The sequence below is a fragment of the Triturus cristatus genome, chromosome 1_1 (assembly GCF_964204655.1).
Source record: "Triturus cristatus chromosome 1_1, aTriCri1.1, whole genome shotgun sequence".
Lineage (NCBI taxonomy): Eukaryota > Metazoa > Chordata > Amphibia > Caudata > Salamandridae > Triturus > Triturus cristatus.
In genome coordinates, this window is record NC_140579.1 from 1,304,934,973 (window position 1) to 1,304,956,145 (window position 21,173).

At 48.7% G+C, this 21,173-nt stretch overlaps 1 protein-coding gene across 7 annotated transcripts in view; it reads right to left on the minus strand.

The window, feature by feature from the left end:
* MAGI3 (membrane associated guanylate kinase, WW and PDZ domain containing 3) overlaps positions 1-21,173 on the minus strand; it is a 2,362,625-nt gene that overhangs the window by 350,330 nt on the left and 1,991,122 nt on the right. For all 7 annotated transcript variants that reach the window (XM_085653126.1, XM_085653134.1, XM_085653154.1 and 4 more), the window contains 2 exons: positions 12,723-12,915; positions 482-667 (listed from right to left, as the gene is read on the minus strand). In XM_085653126.1, coding sequence (XP_085509252.1) covers positions 482-667; positions 12,723-12,915 — 379 coding nt within the window. The remainder of the gene's footprint in view (positions 1-481; positions 668-12,722; positions 12,916-21,173) is intronic.

The window sequence follows — 21,173 nt, forward strand, 5'->3', positions numbered from 1 at the left end:
TAAAGCAGTGCGGCTGAGCAGAGTCCCATCCCAAGAATCTGCTTTTTATTCGAGCTTCAAGCACGCACATTCCTAAAGGTATTTTGTAAACCTCAATTTGTATTTTGCACCTTAGGTTTAGGAGGCACAATGGTGCATATGAGAGTCCAAAAATTACAACGCATTTCTTTAGCAATACAAAAAAACACAGAGGTTGAAACCTGAAACAGTAAAGTGAAATAGTGAAAGAGAACAAACGAAGCAATAAAACACAAAGACAGTTTTACAACGAATGAATTGATTGAGGGAACTATCACAGGAAAGAGTTGATATCTAATAACTAATAGTATGATATGATACCAACTCAGTGGCAAGACAAGGAGGCGGAAACACGCAGCCATGGCAGATGCTCCCGGCATGAGAGCTGCAAACACTGGCGCTTGAAAGCCACCGAGCTCTACAGTGATTCCAGCGCCGCGCAGGTGAAGCGACTGGCACTTACCTCCAGGCCGTGGCTTGTTTTTGGAGGTGAGGATAACAAAGCCAAAGCCTTCATTTTCCTTCCGCTGCAGGAGTACGTCGTATGCCTCTGGGGGGGCCCTGTTGATGCTCTCTACCCGGTTGAGGCGGGGGGGGCAGTTCTGCGCAGCGGTCAGTGCCTGGGGGTCGTCATCGTCAGCATGCTTTTCTGTGCAGAAAGGAAGTGTTGACGTTAGACTGGTAGCACACTGCCACAAACTACACCCACTTGGAGCATAAACACCGAACATAAGCACATAAATCACTGGGCAGCGAAGCAGTGCAGCACAAACATGCCAAGAAATCTGTGCAGCGTGTCACACATCGACGGCCAACTGTGCCCTTGTCTTATCAAAATATACTGTAGTGTACTTTCTTATACCCTCGGATGAAATGTTGAACATTCAAGAATACAAATAAATGTTGTTCTTAATTTGATCGGAGCAACAAAAGTCTGTAGAACACAGTAGCGAGAAGGCCCCTGCCGCTGTGTAACAGGCCCACCCCCACAGTCTCTTCTTGCGTGTACTGGATCTGCACAGGTACACTCTGGGAAGTGGAGTCGAGCGGTCAGGGCCCAGGGCCATCTCAGCTTCTTCGGGCTTTGGAGTTTCTAGCTCGATCTCCCCTTCCTGTTGGTCTTGGTGCCCCAGACGGTGTGATTCTGCTGCTTACACAGTCCCACCACTCACTAATGCATATACACGCAGGCCATGATCTAATGCTAGGGAGCGGAGGATATGACCAGCTCTGGGATGTCGGGGAAGGAGCACGCAGGCCATGACCTAATGCTAGGGAGCGGAGGATATGACCAGCTCTGGGATGTCGGGGAAGGAGCTCGCAGGCCATGACCTAATGCTAGGGAGTGGAGGATATGACCAGCTCTGGGATGTCGGGGAAGGGGCATGCAGGCCATGATCTAATGCTAGGGAGCGGAGGATATGACCAGCTCTGGGATGTCAGGGAAGGAGCATGAAAGCCATGACCTAATGCAAGGGAGCGGAGGATATGACCAGCTCTGGGCTGTCGAGGAAGGAGCATGCAGGCCATGATCTAATGCTAGGGAGCGAAGGATATGACCAGCTCTGGGATGTCAGGGAAGGAGCATGAAAGCCATGACCTAATGCTAGGGAGCGGAGGATATGACCAGCTCTGGGCTGTCGGGGAAGGAGCATGCAGGCTATGATCTAATGCTAGGGAGCGGAGGATATGACCAGCTCTGGGATGTCGGGGAAGGAGCACGCAGGCCATGACCTAATGCTAGGGAGCGGAGGATATGACCAGCTCTGGGATGTCGGGGAAGGAGCTCGCAGGCCATGACCTAATGCTAGGGAGTGGAGGATATGACCAGCTCTGGGATGTCGGGGAAGGGGCATGCAGGCCATGATCTAATGCTAGGGAGTGGAGGATATGACCAGCTCTGGGATGTCAGGGAAGGAGCATGAAAGCCATGACCTAATGCTAGGGAGCGGAGGATATGACCAGCTCTGGGCTGTCGGGGAAGGAGCATGCAGGCCATGATCTAATGCTAGGGAGCGGAGGATATGACCAGCTCTGGGATGTCAGGGAAGGAGCATGAAAGCCATGACCTAATGCTAGGGAGCGGAGGATATGACCAGCTCTGGGCTGTCGGGGAAGGAGCATGCAGGCCATGATCTAATGCTAGGGAGCGGAGGATATGACCAGCTCTGGGATGTCGGGGAAGGAGCACGCAGGCCATGACCTAATGTTAGGGAGCGGAGGATATGACCAGCTCTGGGATGTCGGGGAAGGAGCTCGCAGGCCATGACCTAATGCTAGGGAGTGGAGGATATGACCAGCTCTGGGATGTCGGGGAAGGGGCATGCAGGCCATGATCTAATGCTAGGGAGTGGAGGATATGACCAGCTCTGGGATGTCGGGGAAGGAGCACGCAGGCCATGACCTAATGCTAGGGAGCGGAGGATATGACCAGCTCTGGGATGTCGGGGAAGGAGCACGCAGGCCATGACCTAATGCTAGGGAGCGGAGGATATGACCAGCTCTGGGCTGTCGGGGAAGGAGCATGCAGGCCATGACCTAATGCTAGGGAGCGGAGGATATGACCAGCTCTGGGAAGTCGGGGAAGGAGCATGCAGGCCATGATCTAATGCTAGGGAGTGGAGGATATGACCAGCTCTGGGATGTCGGAGAAGGAGCATGCAAGCCATGACCTAATGCTAGGGCGTGGAGGATATGACCAGCTCTGGGATGTCGGGGAAGGGGCATTCAGGCCATGACCTAATGCTAGGGAGCGGAGGATATGACCAGCTCTGGGATGTCGGGGAAGGAGCTCGCAGGCCATGACCTAATGCTAGGGAGTGGAGGATATGACCAGCTCTGGGATGTCGGGGAAGGGGCATGCAGGCCATGATCTAATGCTAGGGAGTGGAGGATATGACCAGCTCTGGGATGTCGGGGAAGGAGCACGCAGACCATGACCTAATGCTAGGGAGCGGAGGATATGACCAGCTCTGGGATGTCGGGGAAGGAGCACGCAGGCCATGACCTAATGCTAGGGAGCGGAGGATATGACCAGCTCTGGGCTGTCGGGGAAGGAGCATGCAGGCCATGACCTAATGCTAGGGAGCGGAGGATATGACCAGCTCTGGGAAGTCGGGGAAGGAGCATGCAGGCCATGATCTGCTAGGGAGTGGAGGATATGACCAGCTCTGGGATGTCGGAGAAGGAGCATGCAAGCCATGACCTAATGCTAGGGCGTGGAGGATATGACCAGCTCTGGGATGTCGGGGAAGGGGCATTCAGGCCATGACCTAATGCTAGGGAGCGGAGGATATGACCAGCTCTGGGATGTCAGGGAAGGAGCCAATCAACATCCTTGTGCGCCACCCTCCACAATACGAGGGCAGAGCCAACCAAGTCAAGTCACAATATCAAGGTGCTGGAGGGAGCTCTAGAGGAGTCCAATGGGAGGCTGCGGCTGATGTTTGATACCAGCACACCAAGATCCAGCAGCAGTAGTGAGGACAATCGGATGCAAAGAGGGCAATCATAGCAGTAACAGCAGCAGGTTACATCCAAGCCTTGTAAACTCAAGAACTGGGTCAGAAGGGGGTCTCTCCTTCGGCTCCGCAAACTCCGGAGGTTGGCGTCTGAACTCCAGAGGGACACTGCCAGGTGATGCGCTAGTAAAGGGAGGCGGTGTGGGGGCTGGGGGACAAAATACCTCTGAACAAAGCACTTTCTTCCACGTTTCTTGATCGGTGCTTGTGCTTCACACAGAGCTCTGTATTTCTCCAGGCAGCTTGGGTGTGAGCTTCTAGGCAGCAGCAAACTATGTCCGTTTCTCTGATACCCATTTCTTCTCAGTGACAACTCCTTCCTTCAAGGTCTTCTTATGGAGCCGGTGACGTCAGCGGAGTCGGGAGCGGAGCCGTGTCTCTGTGACGTCGTCTTCAACCACATCGGCGTGGACTGCTACAAAAGTTTCCGATTGTTGCTGGCGCAGGGGATATTCACAAGGTGAGGAATCCACTGGCAGATGTATCCATCAGAATGAAAGATATCCACACCAGGTATATATATAAAATATATGTATTTATTACAAAACACACCCTCCTAGTCTCTTTTATGAGACTAGAGGTCAAAACACAAGTTACACTTGAATAATCACAGTAAAATAGCACAAATACACTTCAGGCCCTAGGGAAGAGCCAAACCATATACTAAAATAGTGGTATAAGAACCACGACTTATCTAGACACAAGGCCTAGAGCCTGTAGAATCGCTGGGACCCCGAGGAACCACCCAAGGTAGTGACAAAGGCATTGGCAGTGTGTGAACAAAGCCACGAGCTCTCGTTAGCTGCTATGGGGAAAGTCACGGTTAGATTTTTAAAGATTAGGGACACTTAGAAATGAGTCAGGACCAAACCCTTGTGGACTTAAAAAGTTCTAGGGCTAGCACCCACGGGAGCACCGTGTTACCTCACCCAGGGAAGCCGGGAGCATAGGTGTCTTTTGGTGTCGGGTCGCGTCGTCGATTTCAATGGGAGCTGGCGAAGAAGTGCTGCTGCCGTGAAGATGCGAAGTGTCCGAAGAGATCCAAGCCTGGATCGAAGATGAGAAGAACCTGAAAGCAGAGGGGACAGAGTCTGGGTCACTTGCCAGTGACCAGGAAGGCGATGAGCAGATGCCCACCGATGTCGGGTGATTTCAGCTGAAAGAGGTGAAGCTTGACTCTTCAGCCACGAGGACCAGGAGGCGTTGGATGACCAGGAGCTGGATTCGAGCTATCCCACGAAGGATGTCGAGTGCGGCAGCGTCGGTGCTCGGATTGGACACAACAAGCCTTGGCAACAGCAACCCACACAGAAACGAGAAAGATGCTTCGTTGCAGACCAGCAAGGTCTGTGGGACTCACCACTTGGATGGGAGTCAGGGCACGTCTGGAGCAACCAGGAAAGCCCAAGGAAATGCAAAGTTACCCCCTCAGGGACCCACCAGTCAACAGACCAGGGATCGCAAAGGGACCTCGAGACGAAACACAAAATGACGGCCCACGGGTCACTCGGAATGACCAGGCCGACAATCTTCGGTGGATTCAGTGCTCGAGGTGGGGGCTACAAGTCAGCCCACGCATGGCTTCAAGAGACGTCGAGAAGTCAATGCACTTGCAGAAATGCACGGTGACCAGGAGTTCCGGTTCCACTCTACTCACGAAGGCTGCGGGTCTCAGCTTTGCTGGGGACTGGGGTCGGCCTCTGAGATGTCTGGAAATCCTCTTCCTGGGCTGCAAATACTTCGGAGTCCGGCGGGGGCTTCGATGATGCAGACCGGCAAATTGCTTTGTTGGTGCCTGCCAAGCAGTCGAGTCACTCCTTGACCCCAAGGGAGATTTCTTCAGTCCTCTGATCTTGAGCAGAGCGTTGAAGGTCCAGGATTCAGCTTCAGAGTTTCGTCCAGGGTAATCTAAAGTCCTAAGGACAGGGGTCCCATACTCATACTAAGGGGACCCACCTATGGGAGGGTTTGGAAAGAGGGGTGGCTACACCCATTTACTTTGTCCAGTTTCGTGCCAGAGCAGGGGCTGGAAGCCCCTGAACCGGTTTGAGCTGGACTTTGCACAGGGACACCAAATGTGCCCCCAGTGCAGGACTTCGAAGCACTCAGAGAGTGCTCCCACCCAGCCCCAATACACATAAGCCTGTCTGGGAGGTGGTTACACCTCCCTGTGACAGGAAACCTATTGCCAAGGCCTCCCCTGCCGGAGTTTCGGTCAGCAGCAGGAGGCCAGACCCGTGTCTATGGCTGCAGCATCCATTTTGTGATGCCAGGGCTCTATTAAGTTTCTACCGGGTATACCAGTGCTGTCATGTCTCTCCCTCTAGAAGGATGGGCTCATACTCCCACACCAGTTACTGGTGTGGGGGTATGATTCCAAGGTGTTTGACACCAAACACGACATGTTTCCGTGCAGCCAGTTCAAAGTTAGCATTTACCGTTTGGTTATAATGCACTTAAGAGTATATGGTCAGGCTGCACTACCAACAGCATCAGAGAAGGGTCTCCGAATGCTGCAGAGGGGCTCTGCTCATGCAGGGGCACATTCTCACATAAGAACCAAGCACTCTGCCTTCACGATTGATAAGGCCTGCCATAGGAGTGACTTATAGATTTATGTGTGTGTATATATATATATATATATATATATATATATATATATATATATATATATATATATATATATATATATATATATATATAGTGATATAGGTAACCTATATCACAGTAAGGGGTGCATGCACCACCTTACCCAGGCTGCAGTCGCAGACCTGTGGTGTCATTTTGGGTGGCTTTCCGGGGGTGGCATAATACCTGCTTCAGCCCCTGGTAGGCCTCTGGGGTACCTATGCCCTGGGGACATATTATACCATATACTAGGGACTTATAAGGGCACCTCAGTTCCAATCTGAACTGTACCTAAAGTACATGGAATCCTTTTAGAGAGGAAGCAGCTAGGCTGGGGCTCTGATTAGCAGGGTCCCAGCCAGACTAAAGTCGAAAAACAGTGAAACACCAGCAAAAAGTGGGGGTAAACATGTGAAGCAGATCCTACTCTCCTACACTGACAAGGAGACTATATGCCAAAGACACCAGCCCTTGAACTCAAACATCATCCCCAGCACACAGGTGTAGGTTGCCTGGACACTGGGCAGTTAGAGATTCCCGGTACAATCTTAACAAATGTACTCCATACTTACACCTGGCTACACAAACTAAAATGCCAGTCCTGTTTTTGGTTAGATCTAGTTTCAGGGAAGCTGCTTTATGCTCACAACAGTTACTCAGCCATATCTCTTTGTAGTGCAGATTTGGCAGTAGGGGGGGAGGAACTGGCTGTTCCCTGTCAGGGTCGTGAGACAATTAGGGAGAGAGAGCAAGGAAACACATGCACTCTCATCGACTGCTAAAAGTGAAATAAAAAAGTACTTCCCTGAACACAAGCAGCATCAGATGTGGAAGAATACAAGTCAACGAATCAGACGAATGTGAGAACTAAAAGCATCTGGGAGAGACAAGCACAAGCATAGGGAGGAGAGCCATTTAACTAGGATCAGGGAAGTGAGACAGAGAGCCATGCCCTCCAATTATGATCAGTGGGCTGACCCGAAGACTAGTTTTTCTAGGTTGGAAACAACAGGTCTGGCCAAAACACGACCTACGCTGTCTGCATCCGAGACCTAAAAAAGATTGTTGCTTCAACTAGAGTGATTTGCTACCCCACTCCAAGGTCTCCTCAAGCAAGTGAGATGACAAACGTCACTCACAGAAAAAGGCGGGATGCACTTGGTCTGCTCCTCTGGATCACACAACCCCATTCTTGGCCTGAATCCATTTCCTACAGGCCCTCATGGAGCATGCATGACTTTTCTGCAGGCAGAAGCAATAAATCGAAAATACACAGAGACTTGCTAACAGGGGAACTCAGGACAGTGACTCACGATCTAGCAAGCCAAGTATGGGACATCTGCATGCCAACAGCTGCACACTATGACAAAGTTTTACTAGTGATGTCACTGATGAACTCAAGCATACTAAAACAGAAGTAGCTATTGTTGCAGGAAACTGTAAATCGATTTTACTTTTGCGGGTTACATGGTTACTGACAGAATCCCACGATGTCTTAAATTACTCTTTTTCACTTTCAATAATTACTCTGTCTTCGTGGGGTTAGCCAGTCTCTCACACAAAAAGAAGTATGTAATGTTGAAAAAGAGTACCGGAAAGTGTCACTTGCTAGAAGAGCTCCAACAAGCAAAGAGGGAGAAGGGCAATTGAGTTAAAGGGAGCTGCGTCCAAGTACTCACACCTCACGTAGTGTGCCCCTTCAGAGATAAAGCAGCTTTAAGAAGGACAACCTTTGTGTAGAGAAAATCAAAGGTGGTTCTCTGAGAAAATGGAAAGTTTATAACAAAAACTAAACATACTACAGCAGGAAGAGGCAGCAGAGGGTTCACATCAGGTTTAAGCACATGTGTAAAATGAAAAAGGGAATGCAGATCATTGGCTGGTGGGACTCAAGACACTGCAAGCAGGAGTGGGGTGATGAGAAGAAGAAAGCTATAGTTTGGGGTCTTCTTAAGCTCTGCATGTGTAAGTAAGACAGAAGGATCTCCCAACATGACCAGAGAACATATATACGAAGGCATACAGAGCAACTAGAGGAGCAACCTGCACACCTGAAGTTATACCATCTGAAATAGCAAGAGGCGCTCCAGTCTCATAGGAAAGAAAGGAACACTATGGCTGCCTAGCAGGACAAGGTCGTTGTACAGGTGCAGGAGGCTCCTCTTGATTTCAGCATCCTTCCCAATGGAGCTGAACATGTTTATGAGCTCTATCCAGTCACGATTCTAGAGTTTCTGGCATGAACCATTAATGGCAATAATATGCAGAAACGATGAGTTTGATGGCAAAGGGAAGTATTGGACTACTGTCTTGGAACGTGAATGGTCTGGGGGACAAGATTAAAAGGTGAATAGTGCTCCAGTACATTAAGAGATATTCACCGGATGTGGTTCTCTTGCAGGAGACATTTGATAGGAAATGCATTTGGGGCCCTGACCAGGTGGGGTTACAAACTAGTGGCACACTCGCTATTCACTACCGGATCCAGAGGAGCAGGCATAATGATTAGGCAGAACTTCCCAATAATGATTGAACACACATTGACTGACAAGCTGGGTAGACATACAGCTGTCTTGGGGACATGGGAGGGTAAACTGCCAATATTAATATCCATGTGCGTACCTCCAGGCGTCGGCTTTTAAGGATCTATGGGACCTCTTGCTCACACCCCCCGAAGGGACACTACAATTGGGAGGAGATTTTAACTCGATAATTTCAGGTCAGATGGATCGACATCCACCAAAGGAGGTCCCACCCTCACGAACACAACTCCGTGACTTCATAGACGCTATGGGGCTGGTTGACGTGTGGCATACCCTACACCCCACAGATACCCAATTCACATATCACTACGGGGCCCACAGGTGCCTATCCAGACTAGATTATATAATCACACCTGCGGACCAGATGGGTCACATTAGAGAAGTGAGACACTTGGCGAGGGGTATATCCGACCTGTCCCCCTGTGGGCCTTGGAAGAGACGGGAGAGCGACAGGCAGGCAGAGTAGCGCCAATAAATCCTCCGTTTTTGAAAAATCAATCAGTCATGAAAATAGTGACAAAAGAAATAGGGCTGTACTTCCAGGAAAATGAAGGATCGGTTGCGTCGGCACAGTCGCTCTGGAAGGCCTTCAAAACAGTGATCAAGGGCCATGCAGTCTCCCAGATAGCAGGAACTCGTAAAGAGAAAACCGCCAAACTAGCTAAACTGGAGGAGAGGGTACGGGGAGCCGAAGGGTCGGAGGTCCAGCATATGCTGGACATAAAGATTAAAGAGTATAGAGATCTCGCTGCAGAATCAGCTCGGGCGCAACACAGGGCCAAGCAGTGTAGGATATATAAAGTTGAGGACAAAGCAGGGAAACTATTGGCGGGGCTCGACAGAAGAGAGCAGGCCAGTAGATTGGTAGCGGAACTAAAACCAAGTCAGAGTTGCGCTTGACGGAACCACAAGAAATAGCAAACTGATTCGCCGACCACTTCCAGAACATATATAAATCCCACACTACCTCCACATCTGAAGAAGCAGAAGCCCTCTTGTCAGATATGACACTTCCCACCCTAACAGAGGACGATTCCAATCAGCTGGAGAAAGAGCTCTCACACACTGAGGTAGAGCGGGCGATCCGGGACCTACAGTCTGGAAAGGCGATGGGCCCCAAACCTTTTCCCATTGAACTATATAAGCTAGCTCCCAGCCAAATAGCACCACATCTCACTAAGATGTTTGTGGACAGTCAAGAACGGGGGATGGTTCCAGCTGACCAGAGACTAGCCACAATTGTGGTCATCCATAAAAGTGGTAAGTCCAAAAATGAAAGCTCCTCATACAGACCGATATCTTTGCTCAACGCGGAGGTTAAGATATTGGCCAAACTGCTGGCCACCCGTCTCCTCTAGGTAATCACTAAACTCGTGCACCCAGACCAGTCTGACTTTATTCCATCACAAAATACCTCACTTAACCTACGGCGATTACACAGAGTCATGGGTAGAATAGAGACATTGAGAGAAGATGCAGTAGTGGTATTTGTTGGACGCCATCATGGCATTTGACACGATAGAATGGACTTACATGTTCGCAGTCCTTAAGAAAATGGGTTTTGGCCCAAATTTTATCAGCTGGGTGAGGCTCCTATATAGTGAGCCATTGGCTTAAGTGGTGGTTAACAATAGACAATCTAGAGTGTTTGCCCAGGAGAGAGGAACCAGACAGGGTTGCCCCCTCTCCCCGCTAATCTTTGCACTGATGTTGGGACCCCAGGCACTATGGATAAGGAAAGACCCAGTCCTGGGGGAATTACGATGGGCTGCAAACTGGGAGGACCATATCTCCTTGTATGCAGATGATATACTAATATATCTGGCATCACCGAGCACCTCTATAAATAGAGAACTTCATATTTTTGCAAACTTCGGCAAATACTCCGAATACAATATAAATTGGTCCACATCAGTCATTTATGTGTTGAGGGGCAAATTCCCCAAGCTGCCTAGATGGTATGTAATACCGGAGGCGAAAGAAGGGTTTAAATACCTTGGCATCTATGTCACCAAAGATCCAGTACAATACTATGAGCGTAACCTCCTTTCTCCTCTGCTGAAACTTAAGAGTGATGTCCAACACTGAAGGTCCCTCCCACGGTCACTGATGGGGCGCACCGCGCTATTCAAAATGATGGCATAGCCACGATTCTTATACGTATTGCAAAACTCAGTATTGAGTGCGCCCAGAGGGAACTGCTGTGGGAAGGGAAACCGCCACGGATAGCTACCCAAAAGCTTATACTGGGATGGTATGATGGAGGTATAGGACTCTCTGATATAATAAGATATTACTGGGCGGCACAGTTAACACCAATCAATCAATGCATATATAGACCCAATAATGACCCCGGTTACAGAATGGACAGACAGCTTCTCCCGGATAGGAATTATTCCAGGGCGCTCTATGTTAATTTGGCAAGAACTACTAACAGGCCCGACCAAACATACTGTACAAATATGGCACACAGTGAATAAAAGCATGGGATGGGCAGGGAAGATAACGCAAGCTACACCCCTGTGGGACGCAGAGAAATTAGGCATATTGAGAACATCAAAGGGCTTTGAGGGCTGGAATTTGATTGCGATCTCCCCAGTGGGTGATTTCTGGAAAAAAGGTGGGGTGGTCCCCTTTGCACAGTTACAAAAAGAGTACAAAACAGCTGAGACAGAAACATTTCGATACTTGCAGGTCAAATATGCACTACAATCAGCCATTCCAAAAGGTCAGTCACTTCCTGAGTCCTCCCCACTTGAAGATAGGATCCTGGACGAATACATGCCCAAAAAGCGATCTCAATGACATATCGAAAATTAGTCCGTAACATGCCTGACCCCCTCCTGCAGCTCCGTAGTCACTGGGAGAAAGATGTGGTGGAGCTGGAGGATGACGATTGGCAGGATGCCCTCGCATCTCCCAAAGAGAGAGCAATTTCGTCTCGACTGAGGCTAGTACATCTCAAAGTTCTACATAGAGCTTAGTTGTCAAGTACCGCCCTGGTGAAGATGGGCTACAGAGACAACCCTGGGTGTAGTAGAGGGTGTGGCCAGGAAGGAACTTTTATTCATACCATCTGGTAATGTGCTTACATCCAACAATACTGGGCGTAGGTGACCCAGTGTATGGAAAGAGTGATGGGAAGACAAGTAGAGCCCAAGGTAAAATTATGTTTTTTAAATGTGTGGGATCCCACAGACTTGAAAGGGAAAGAGAAAACCTGGGTGACGCTAGGGATGACAGTGACCAAGCGAAATATGGCAAAACTGTGGAAAGCTCGTGATATACCAACACTTGGTACATGGAAGAAAGACATGGACTGGCGCATGGTAATGGAAAAAACTGTAGGAGTCACAAAGTTGTCCCAAGAAATGGTCACAGGTCTGGGGTAAATGGAAGAAATGTAGAGGGAATATTTGTGAGCCCCCACAGGCAACACAGCATCCTGAATCGGACATAGACTAATAATAGTTTTAGAGGGATAGATAGAGATAGTAGGACCAGAAGCTATAGATAGAAAATATGCACGATTATTTGCAATTATGCTGTTGCAAGTAATGCTTGGAATTGCATTTGGATTGCATTTAACATGTCATCAATAAAAAGAATCATTAAAAAAAATAATAATATGTAGGAACAGAAATGGTGTTTCATCTTCATCGAGATTACATTCAGCAAGATAGATATGTTCAAAGTATACATAATTCGGATTTCGGGAATCCTTCCTGTCCTATTCTCTTCTGTCAACGTATCCAAAGTGGTATACATAATAACTGAAAACAAATGAATTCCCATTACAAGAAACAGTACTGCTCATATTAGCGCAAAAACAATAACGGAGAAACACAATCATATCAACATTTTGAACTCAAGTTACTCAAAGACCTTTGTAATGCACGGACAGTGCCCCTTCCATTATTCATAGAAACAAAGTACACATGCCATTTCCAACATTTGCAGTTGAAGAGCCATGGATGCCGACACAGCGGGTAGACATTCCTTTCTAACGTACCCCCATTGTAGATCTTTCTTCGGACTGTGAGAAGCACGTGGCCATTCCGAGCTGCATTGGTCATTAAATCCAAGACCTGCTTGTGTGTCTTTCCTTTCACTGGCACCCCGTCGATGCAGAGCAGCTCATCAGCTGCCCGCAGGCGGCCATCTTTTTCCGCTGCGCCCAAAGGGATGATGGCTCCGATAAATATCTGAAAAGACAACCAAGTGCATGCGTTGCTTCGTTAGCCAGAACAGGTAACACAAACCTCTTGTTCGCTCATACATGCTATAGCACGAGGTTAGGAATACATTAAGTGCTTATCATATGTTTTTTTCACAAAAAAATGTAAGCGGATATTCAGCATTGAATTTATACCATAAAACATTGCTTACCAGAAACACTAGTCCCCCTGGTGAAGATGGAAGCTTTGCTGGCAACCATGCAGCTTTTTTAGGACAACGTTTTTGGGAATATCCTCGATTGTGAAATATAGGGCATCTTAATCTTTGCATGGAAGCGAACTCTACACTGATTTAACAAACTGAATAACTGTCCATGCCTGGTAAATAGGCCAACCCAAACAAGAGGCACCCTCTGGACCTAGTTTGTGCATTAGGTCGCAAAGTTTTCATACAAATGACTACCCAACTTTGATAGGACCACACCGGTGTTCCTTTCCTAGTCTGACTAGACAGTACTCATCCAACATCTATGGTCAGCATACGGCCTCTAAGGTGAGCCTGTACACACCGGAACTTATGTGTAAAAAAAACCTGAAGCTTAACCTCATTGTTCTCCTGATAAAAATTTAAAAATGTTCAAGCAATGGATAATCACAGCACTTAATAAACAAGTACCAGTCATACTAATGGTTCTGTTACTACCCAAAAAGCAGAACCCTTGCCACTTTAAGCAGCTCTCAGTGAAGAAAAAACATGCTGTTAATTTAGCAGGCCACTGGCCCTCTCACTAAGCCCAGATGATGAGACACAAAACTCAGAATATTTAAGCCTTCAATTCTGAATTTCAAACAGTGACATTATGACTTTCCAACACCCCTATGGAAGCATTTTGTGTCTTTCCAGAGGTCTATAGTCCTACTACAGCTACCCCTGTCCTCCATATCATAAGTAGTGTGCTAATACTGAAATACACTCGGGCGTGGCCTGCAGCCAAGGAAGATGGCCGCACACTAGGAGAGCTGCGCTAGCAGACCGCAGCAAATCACCCAAAATCCGGTATCATCCGTAATAATAAGAACACCTACCGGCTCGTGCTGTTGAGGAGTGGTGGCGGGCAGCAGTCGGAGTCATCCGGAACCGACCACGAGAGTCCTGCAGCGGTTGTTTGGTGACCCGGGCTGTGCATCCTGCAGTGGGGAAATGGCACCCGCCGCCTCGGAGCGCCGTTACTGAGAGAGCACGATTGGTGGCGAGGACAGGATTGCCGCGCCGCTGAGGAGTGCCGCGAGCGGCTACCGGCCCATGTGATTGTGGAGCGTTGGCGATCCTTTGCGGCGAGCACCAGGAGCGGAGTGCAAGTGTTTGCCAGCAGTTGATCTGACTGCCCAGGCTGTGACTCCTGCGGGGAGAAGATGGCGCCTGCCGCTGCGGAGCTCCGCTGACAGCACAGACCACGATAGACAGTGGGGCCCGGTAAGCTGTGAGCAGGCGGCTGCGAAGCGGAGCGACTGGCGCCGTGGAGTGCCATTGACGGGGGGGCTGAGGCTTCCCCAAGGAGAGCCCCGTGGGTGCGAGACTTTGGCGGTCCTGGTGGTTGCGGCCCGCCGAAGGACGGGGCCTTGCTGTCAGAAAAAGTGGCAGAGGCGGAGAGCGGCATTGGAAGCCTGCAGACCAAAATGAAGAGGCTTGAAGAGCAGGTCGCCTCACTTACCAAAAACCAAACAAACATTGTGGCATGTCTGGAGGATCCGGGGCTCGGTTGACTCCCAGCTAAGTCTGTGGGAAAAGTATAAAACGGCCTTGAGGGGCCAGGCCCAAGCGCTGATTGGGGCCCAGAAGAAGGAGGAATCGCTACAGATTCAGCAATTGGAAAAGGAAATCGAAGTTATGGAGGATATGGAGCGACGGGCCTGCGAGACTCCCTTGCCAGACCTAGGTCACACTCTCGCCCCTAAAACAAAAGGAACTTCAGTCGCTGGCTGAGGGTGAGGCCCGAGCCTACTCCCTCGCCATGCAGCGTCGGATTTATGACACGGGAGACAAGAGCATGAAATTGCTGGCGTGGCTCGAACGCCGAGATAGGGAGCGATCCTGGGTGGCGGAGGTGAGGGATGGGTCAGGGTCCTTGGCGACTACCGGCGTTGCCATAGCGGAGGACTTCGCGTCGTACTACGAGGGGGTATACTCCCCGGTCTGCACCAGGACTGAGCTGGCCTGCGAGGAGTTCCTGTGCGACTTCGCGCTGCCCACACTGTCTCAGGAACAAACAGACCGTCTTGAGTCCGATCTTACGGGGGTGGAGCTGGGTGAAGCCCTCAACTACCTGCAGGCAGGGAGAGCGCAGGGTCCCAACGGCCTCCCTGTGGAAATTTATAAGAGACAAGCTAGCGTGATCATTGACCCTCTACGGCAAATGTTCCTCGAGGCCCGGGAAGCGGGGAAGCTCCCGGCGCATCAGCGAGAAGCTACGATTGTTGTCATTCATAAGGCTGGGAAACCAGCTGACCAGTGCTCGTCCTACCGGCCCATCTCGCTGCTAAATGTGGAGGCCAAGGTTTTGGCCAAATGCCTTGGCCACGAGACTGATTTTGGTCCTACCGGACCTGATCCATGTGGACCAGTCAGGTTTCATGCCCCATAGGAGCACTCGGCACAATTTGAGACGGCTATATGGGGTCCTGTACATGACGGAGGCGGTGGGTTGCGCTCAAACGGACCTGATGACACTGGACACCTCAATGGCCTTCGATAGTATCGAGTGGCCATATTTATTCATGGTTCTCCAGAGGCTGGGCTTTGGCCCTGTTTTCTGTAGCTGGGTGCGATTGTTTTATGAACAGCCGATAGAGAGGGTGAGGGTTAATGGAGCGCTGTCCCGAGCATTTCCCCTGCGCAGGGGGACCAGGCGGGGTGTCCCCTGTCCCCTCTTTCGCCCTGGCTCTCGAGCCGCTTGCACACTGGATCAGGGGGGACAGGTCTTTCTGGGGCCTGGCGCTCAATGATGATTGGGAGGAGCGTATATCTTTATACGCAGATGATATCGTCCTATATATGGCCAGACCCTAGCACTCGATAGCGCAGGCGCTTCATCTCTTTGAGCTGTTTGGTAGCTACGCTGGCTACACAATTAATTGGGCCAAATCCCTCATTTATCCCCTTTCGGGCCCGCCACCAAGGATCCCGAGGGGCTGTTCGGCCTCAATAGTGACAGAAGGATTCAGGTATATAGGGGTATATGTCACCCGGGATAGGGCGGAGTTCTTCACCAAAAATCTTGAACCCCATTTGGCAAGGTTGGCATCTGACGTGACCCACTGGAGGTCCTAGCCTCTCTCCCCAATTGGGCTCGCTGCGCTATTCAAAATGTTGGCACTGCCGAGGCTCCTGTACGTCTTGCAAAATACACCGTACTCGGTTCCAAACGGGGTGTTTAGGCGTATATCTCAGGCTGTGCGAACGTTGCTATGGGAGGGTGGAAGCTAGAGGATAGCGATGCGAAAGCTTACAAGAGGAGTTTCCGACGGGTGGCTGGCCCTCCCGGACGTCCAATTGTACTACTGGGTCTCCCAACTGCAAGTGGTTAATGACTGGGTTTATGCGCCGGGCTCAGAACCTGCTTATCGAGTTGATAGGTATGCTATGCCGGGAGGCAACTACGAGCCACTCCTCTACTTGCGAAGGTTGCGCGGGGACCTGCCCTTGCACACGGGGGTGGTACTCCAATGCTGACGGGAAGCTAATACATTTCTGGGGTGGGCCGGTACCCTGACAGGTAGGACCCCCCTATGGGTAGGGGATCACCTGACAGAAGTTAAGGGGCTCGTAGGCTTCAAGGGCTGGAAATTAATTGGGATTGAATACCTGGGCGGCGTATGGAAAAGAGATGCCCCTAGATACTTTGAATATCTCAAACAAGAATACCAATTACATGACTCCCAGCATTTTCATTACCTTCGCCTTATACACGCCCTCCACTCTCACATACACCCAGACACTTCCATTTTAGAATATTCTCCCATGGAGGACAGGCTCCTTCTTGATCCCATCCTTGATAGGCCAACGTCCACTATCTACCGTAAACTCATAAATAATATGCCGGACCCGCTGGTGCCCCTGAGGAAGAGATGGGAGGGAGATATCGGCCACCTCGAGGACGAAGACTGGCAGGATGCCCTGCAAAGCCCTCGCGAAATTGCTATTCGGATAAGGTTCCGTCTCGTACAACTAAAAATTTTGCACTGGGTGTATTACCCACGAACTCATCTATTCGCATGGGGCAGGAGCTTGTCTCCACTATGCGTGAGGGGTTGCCAGGGGGAGGGGACATTCTACCATATCCTCTGGGAATGCCCGAACATAGTACCCTTTTGGACGAAAGTAGCAAGCACAATGGCGGCAGTGGTGGGTCCCAGTGGAGCCCAAGTGGCTTATACTCATGATCAAAGGACCAACAGATTGGTCCAGATACCACGAGATCTGGTTGGCAATGGCAGCCGGGGTGGCGAAGCGCAATATTGCCAGTTGCTGGGGGGGCGCAGGCGCCCCCAGAATGGGACCAATGGCTCAGGGATCTGGACTGGTGTCAGAGGGCAGAGGAAACCATATACAAGTCCAGGGGCTGCATGAAAAAATGGAAGAAGATATGGGGGCCTTGGCGGAGGTATCGAGCAGCATGGGGAGGGGGTCAAGTGTGATTACAACATTGTACTGTTATGATGGTTTGCGATTGGACCATGCACGGGAGTTACCCGTTATGCCTTGTGAAACTCTGTTGTATACTGAATGAGAACATGAGCAAAGTTAATAAAAAGATTTTTTTTTTTTGTTAAATACTGAAATACACTCATTTCAAAAATGAAGGATATTTGCAATCTCATCTCAGGCTGGTGTGAGCTACAGCTGCACATTAACAACAACACATAGGAGCCCACAGTATCTACGGACCCTTTAAAACCCATTGTAATGCAAGTAACTATACATCAGCCATGGTTAGCCTATTTCTTGCAATTGACACTCTCAGATATTGTGTATTGTATGCCAAAATGTATATATCACTTACTACCCATGTGTGGCACTGAAGCGCTTACCTACACGGGCAGCACGCTACACTGTTTAGGGTGCATGGGTGGAAGGATGTTGTCTTTGTTTTGATCCTGTGTGTGGAGTGTTTCCATTTCATGCATTAGGGCCACTGAAGTGCAGTTTCGTGCTATGGGGGCACTCTCAGCAGTGTGATGGATGAACATGTGTGAGAGACAGGCGCCCAGTTCATAGTTTTCAGTAAGCTGGCAGCTTTGAGCAGCTCTGCAGGTCCCTTATAGTGTTACTTATTTTCATAGACCACTGAACAGGCTCCTGCACTGGGTTGTCCATTTGGAGACCTCTTGTTTAAAGTTATTGGTGCTGAGCAGGCGTATGTTACAGATGGACACATTCATTTTGGTTAGGCATTGGGAGATTAAGAGATTTGTCCAGAATCACAGGATGTTGAGCGTTGTTGCCGAGATTCGAACCCAATTCCCCAGCTTCGAGGTCGACCGCTCTAGCCTAGACTATCATCCCATATCTGATCGCCACTGTGAGATGTCAAATGCGGACATAGTATGTAGCTAGTTGGGACTCTCAGTGGTGGACTAAATTAATCTCTTTATTACATGCCTGTTCAGTTGGTGTTGGACTGGTACAGTCCTGGGTGATAGACATGACCCATAGCAGTTTTCCCTCAAGTGAGAATGTGCCAACCAGTATAAGGAAATTATTATGCTGTCTGTATGAACTACATTTGACTGCCCAACCACTGAGTGTTATGGAATTAGTATGAGGCAGAAGGATTATATATTGTATTGTTAATGCATTTATATAGCACTTATTACCCCTGAGAGGTATTTTAGCAATTTACATTGGACAAAACGCTAACCTGGAACACAGGGTTAGTACTTTTTTCTTGGTTATAGTTAGGTATTTGGATTATTCTTGTGCTCTTAAAGAACCCATACCATGCATTTACTTCAGTTTCTAAATGGTGGATTAAATTAATAGGAATTGGGTGTAGTCCTTAGTGGGAGAGGGGGAAACTCATATGCGTAGGCTCGAGGTATTAATAAATGAGCTACAATTATTGTTAGGTTGCAGGTGTGTGATCTAAAGGAGAAATGACCTTTGAAATGAGGTGTGAGCAATTTGCAGGGATAGAATAATTAGGATTAAGGCAAACATGCATGTGACTTAAAGTAGGCTGTGCTCAGAGAGAGGATGGTACAGAATCCATCTTCTTAGGTCTGGCAAAAGAACTTCACAGTGTGGTGGTTGATGCTGTGATCTTTATAGACCTATTGGCGGTGCTGACACTGCCGACCACTCTTCCGACACATCTGTCAGAGCTCTGAACTCATAAGGTACCACTAGTATATATTACATCATTGCATCTGACTGTACACAGTAGATTGCCATGCCATCGCTCATCACCAATGAGAATCCTCTCCAGGGCTTCTCATTCAAGTAAGTTCTTCAAGGTATGCATTCTTCTCTCAGCCACACTGAATGGAAACCTAGGTCTCCAGTTATTCTTATATGATGAATCCCTTGAGCACCAACACTTTCAACCCCACAGCCACCTTACTATCAGATCTTCCATTATTGAGGTTCAGTGTGGAAATGAGATGGAGGTGATTCAATATGAGACACCGGGGACTCCAGATCACTGACTGGCCGGAGGCGTTTGCCTGCCCCGGCCCCCGCAGTTCATACTCTGTGGTTGCAGCTGAATGCAGACCTTAATTTTGAAACCTATTTTGATGCTATAAACAAACCGAGTCACTGAGAGGTTCACGGGTAAGGCGGCTCACTGCGGAGTTGTATGTCTGTGTTTAAGACATCCCACAGTGTCCTCCAGGCTTGAGTACAGGAACACCCATTATCTTCTAATTCTCTCAGCTCGGCTAGGTTGGTCACATGAGTACATTAAGTTGTTTAAGGGTCGTTGATATATGGGAATGCTAACTACTTTCCCGGGGCAGAGTGAAGCTCTCCAAGGGAAGGGTCCAGCAATTCTAGCCACTCTGAGCACTAGACCCTACTTTTATGTTTCACTCCCCTACCTACCAAGGACCATTACAAACTTTCCAGAAATCGTAAATTCTGCAAAAGAGACCACGCTTTCGTGGTCAATAACAGCCAGACAGAAGAAACATCACAACTATCTTGCCTTTCACAAACAACTACAGACCTTGTTGTTTCCCATTACTGCTCTTAACTATGCGCTTCCCTGAACCGTCTTTTGCTCAGCAAAGGTCAACAAGTCCCGTGCCAAGTGAGTTCTGGACAAAATATATAATAATGCCATTTTACCAGCAAGGTTCAGAGAGAAGAGTCGGTTTCATTGTCATCCTATAGTGAAAGTTAACAAGCCACCTTCCTTTCTTAAAAAGGGGGACAAAGAGATTTCTATTCCCCTGGCCGGTAGTTGTTTTAAAGTTAACCACAGCTTGCTCAGTAGGTAAGCGGGCTTAACGTCCGCCCAGAAGCCTGCAGGTCATGTGTTCAGCCCGTGGCAGGACTGACTCAACCTTTCCTTCTTCGAGAACATTAGTACCACTGAAACAGCACCTATTATTCGACCCACTCTTGATAAAACAGGTTGCATTATGAACTAAAAGTATAGACAATACTATATCATATTTATACCAAAGTGAGGATTAGTCGGTTATTAGGGTACTGGTATATCACTATTAATATTTTTTGTATTACGTTTATGTCAAATAAGAAACATCTGCTTAGTAACCACTTCAGCCTTCCATGGCTTAAATTATTGTTACTGTGGAGGAAATGTGGTGAAGAGCCTACATTGCAAACCTCGACACTGCAAATAAATTAAATGTACCAATAGATCTGATGTACTGTTGATTTATAGCCACATTCGTCTATATTCACCCTCAACTCTCTTTGTACGCATTCAGCCGGCAAGGACTAATATAAGACTTTGCGATTTTCAAAGCTTTATTCATAAACACATGAATAAACACACAAAACATGGGTAAAAACTATTTGCTTTTTTATGTACAAGGTCACAGAGAAAGAGCTTTGCACATATGTAATATTAAGAATTAACTCTAACGTGTTCGAAATAAATTATAGATCCATCACTATAGCAACCATCTCAATCATCGCCAAACATCAATGGCTATCCAACATGCACACACTCTGGAGTTGCATTTTGTGGCTCAGGTCTTGAAGAAAGAAGCCCCTGCATGGATACACTATCCTTTTAAGAGCAGGGGCTTCTCGA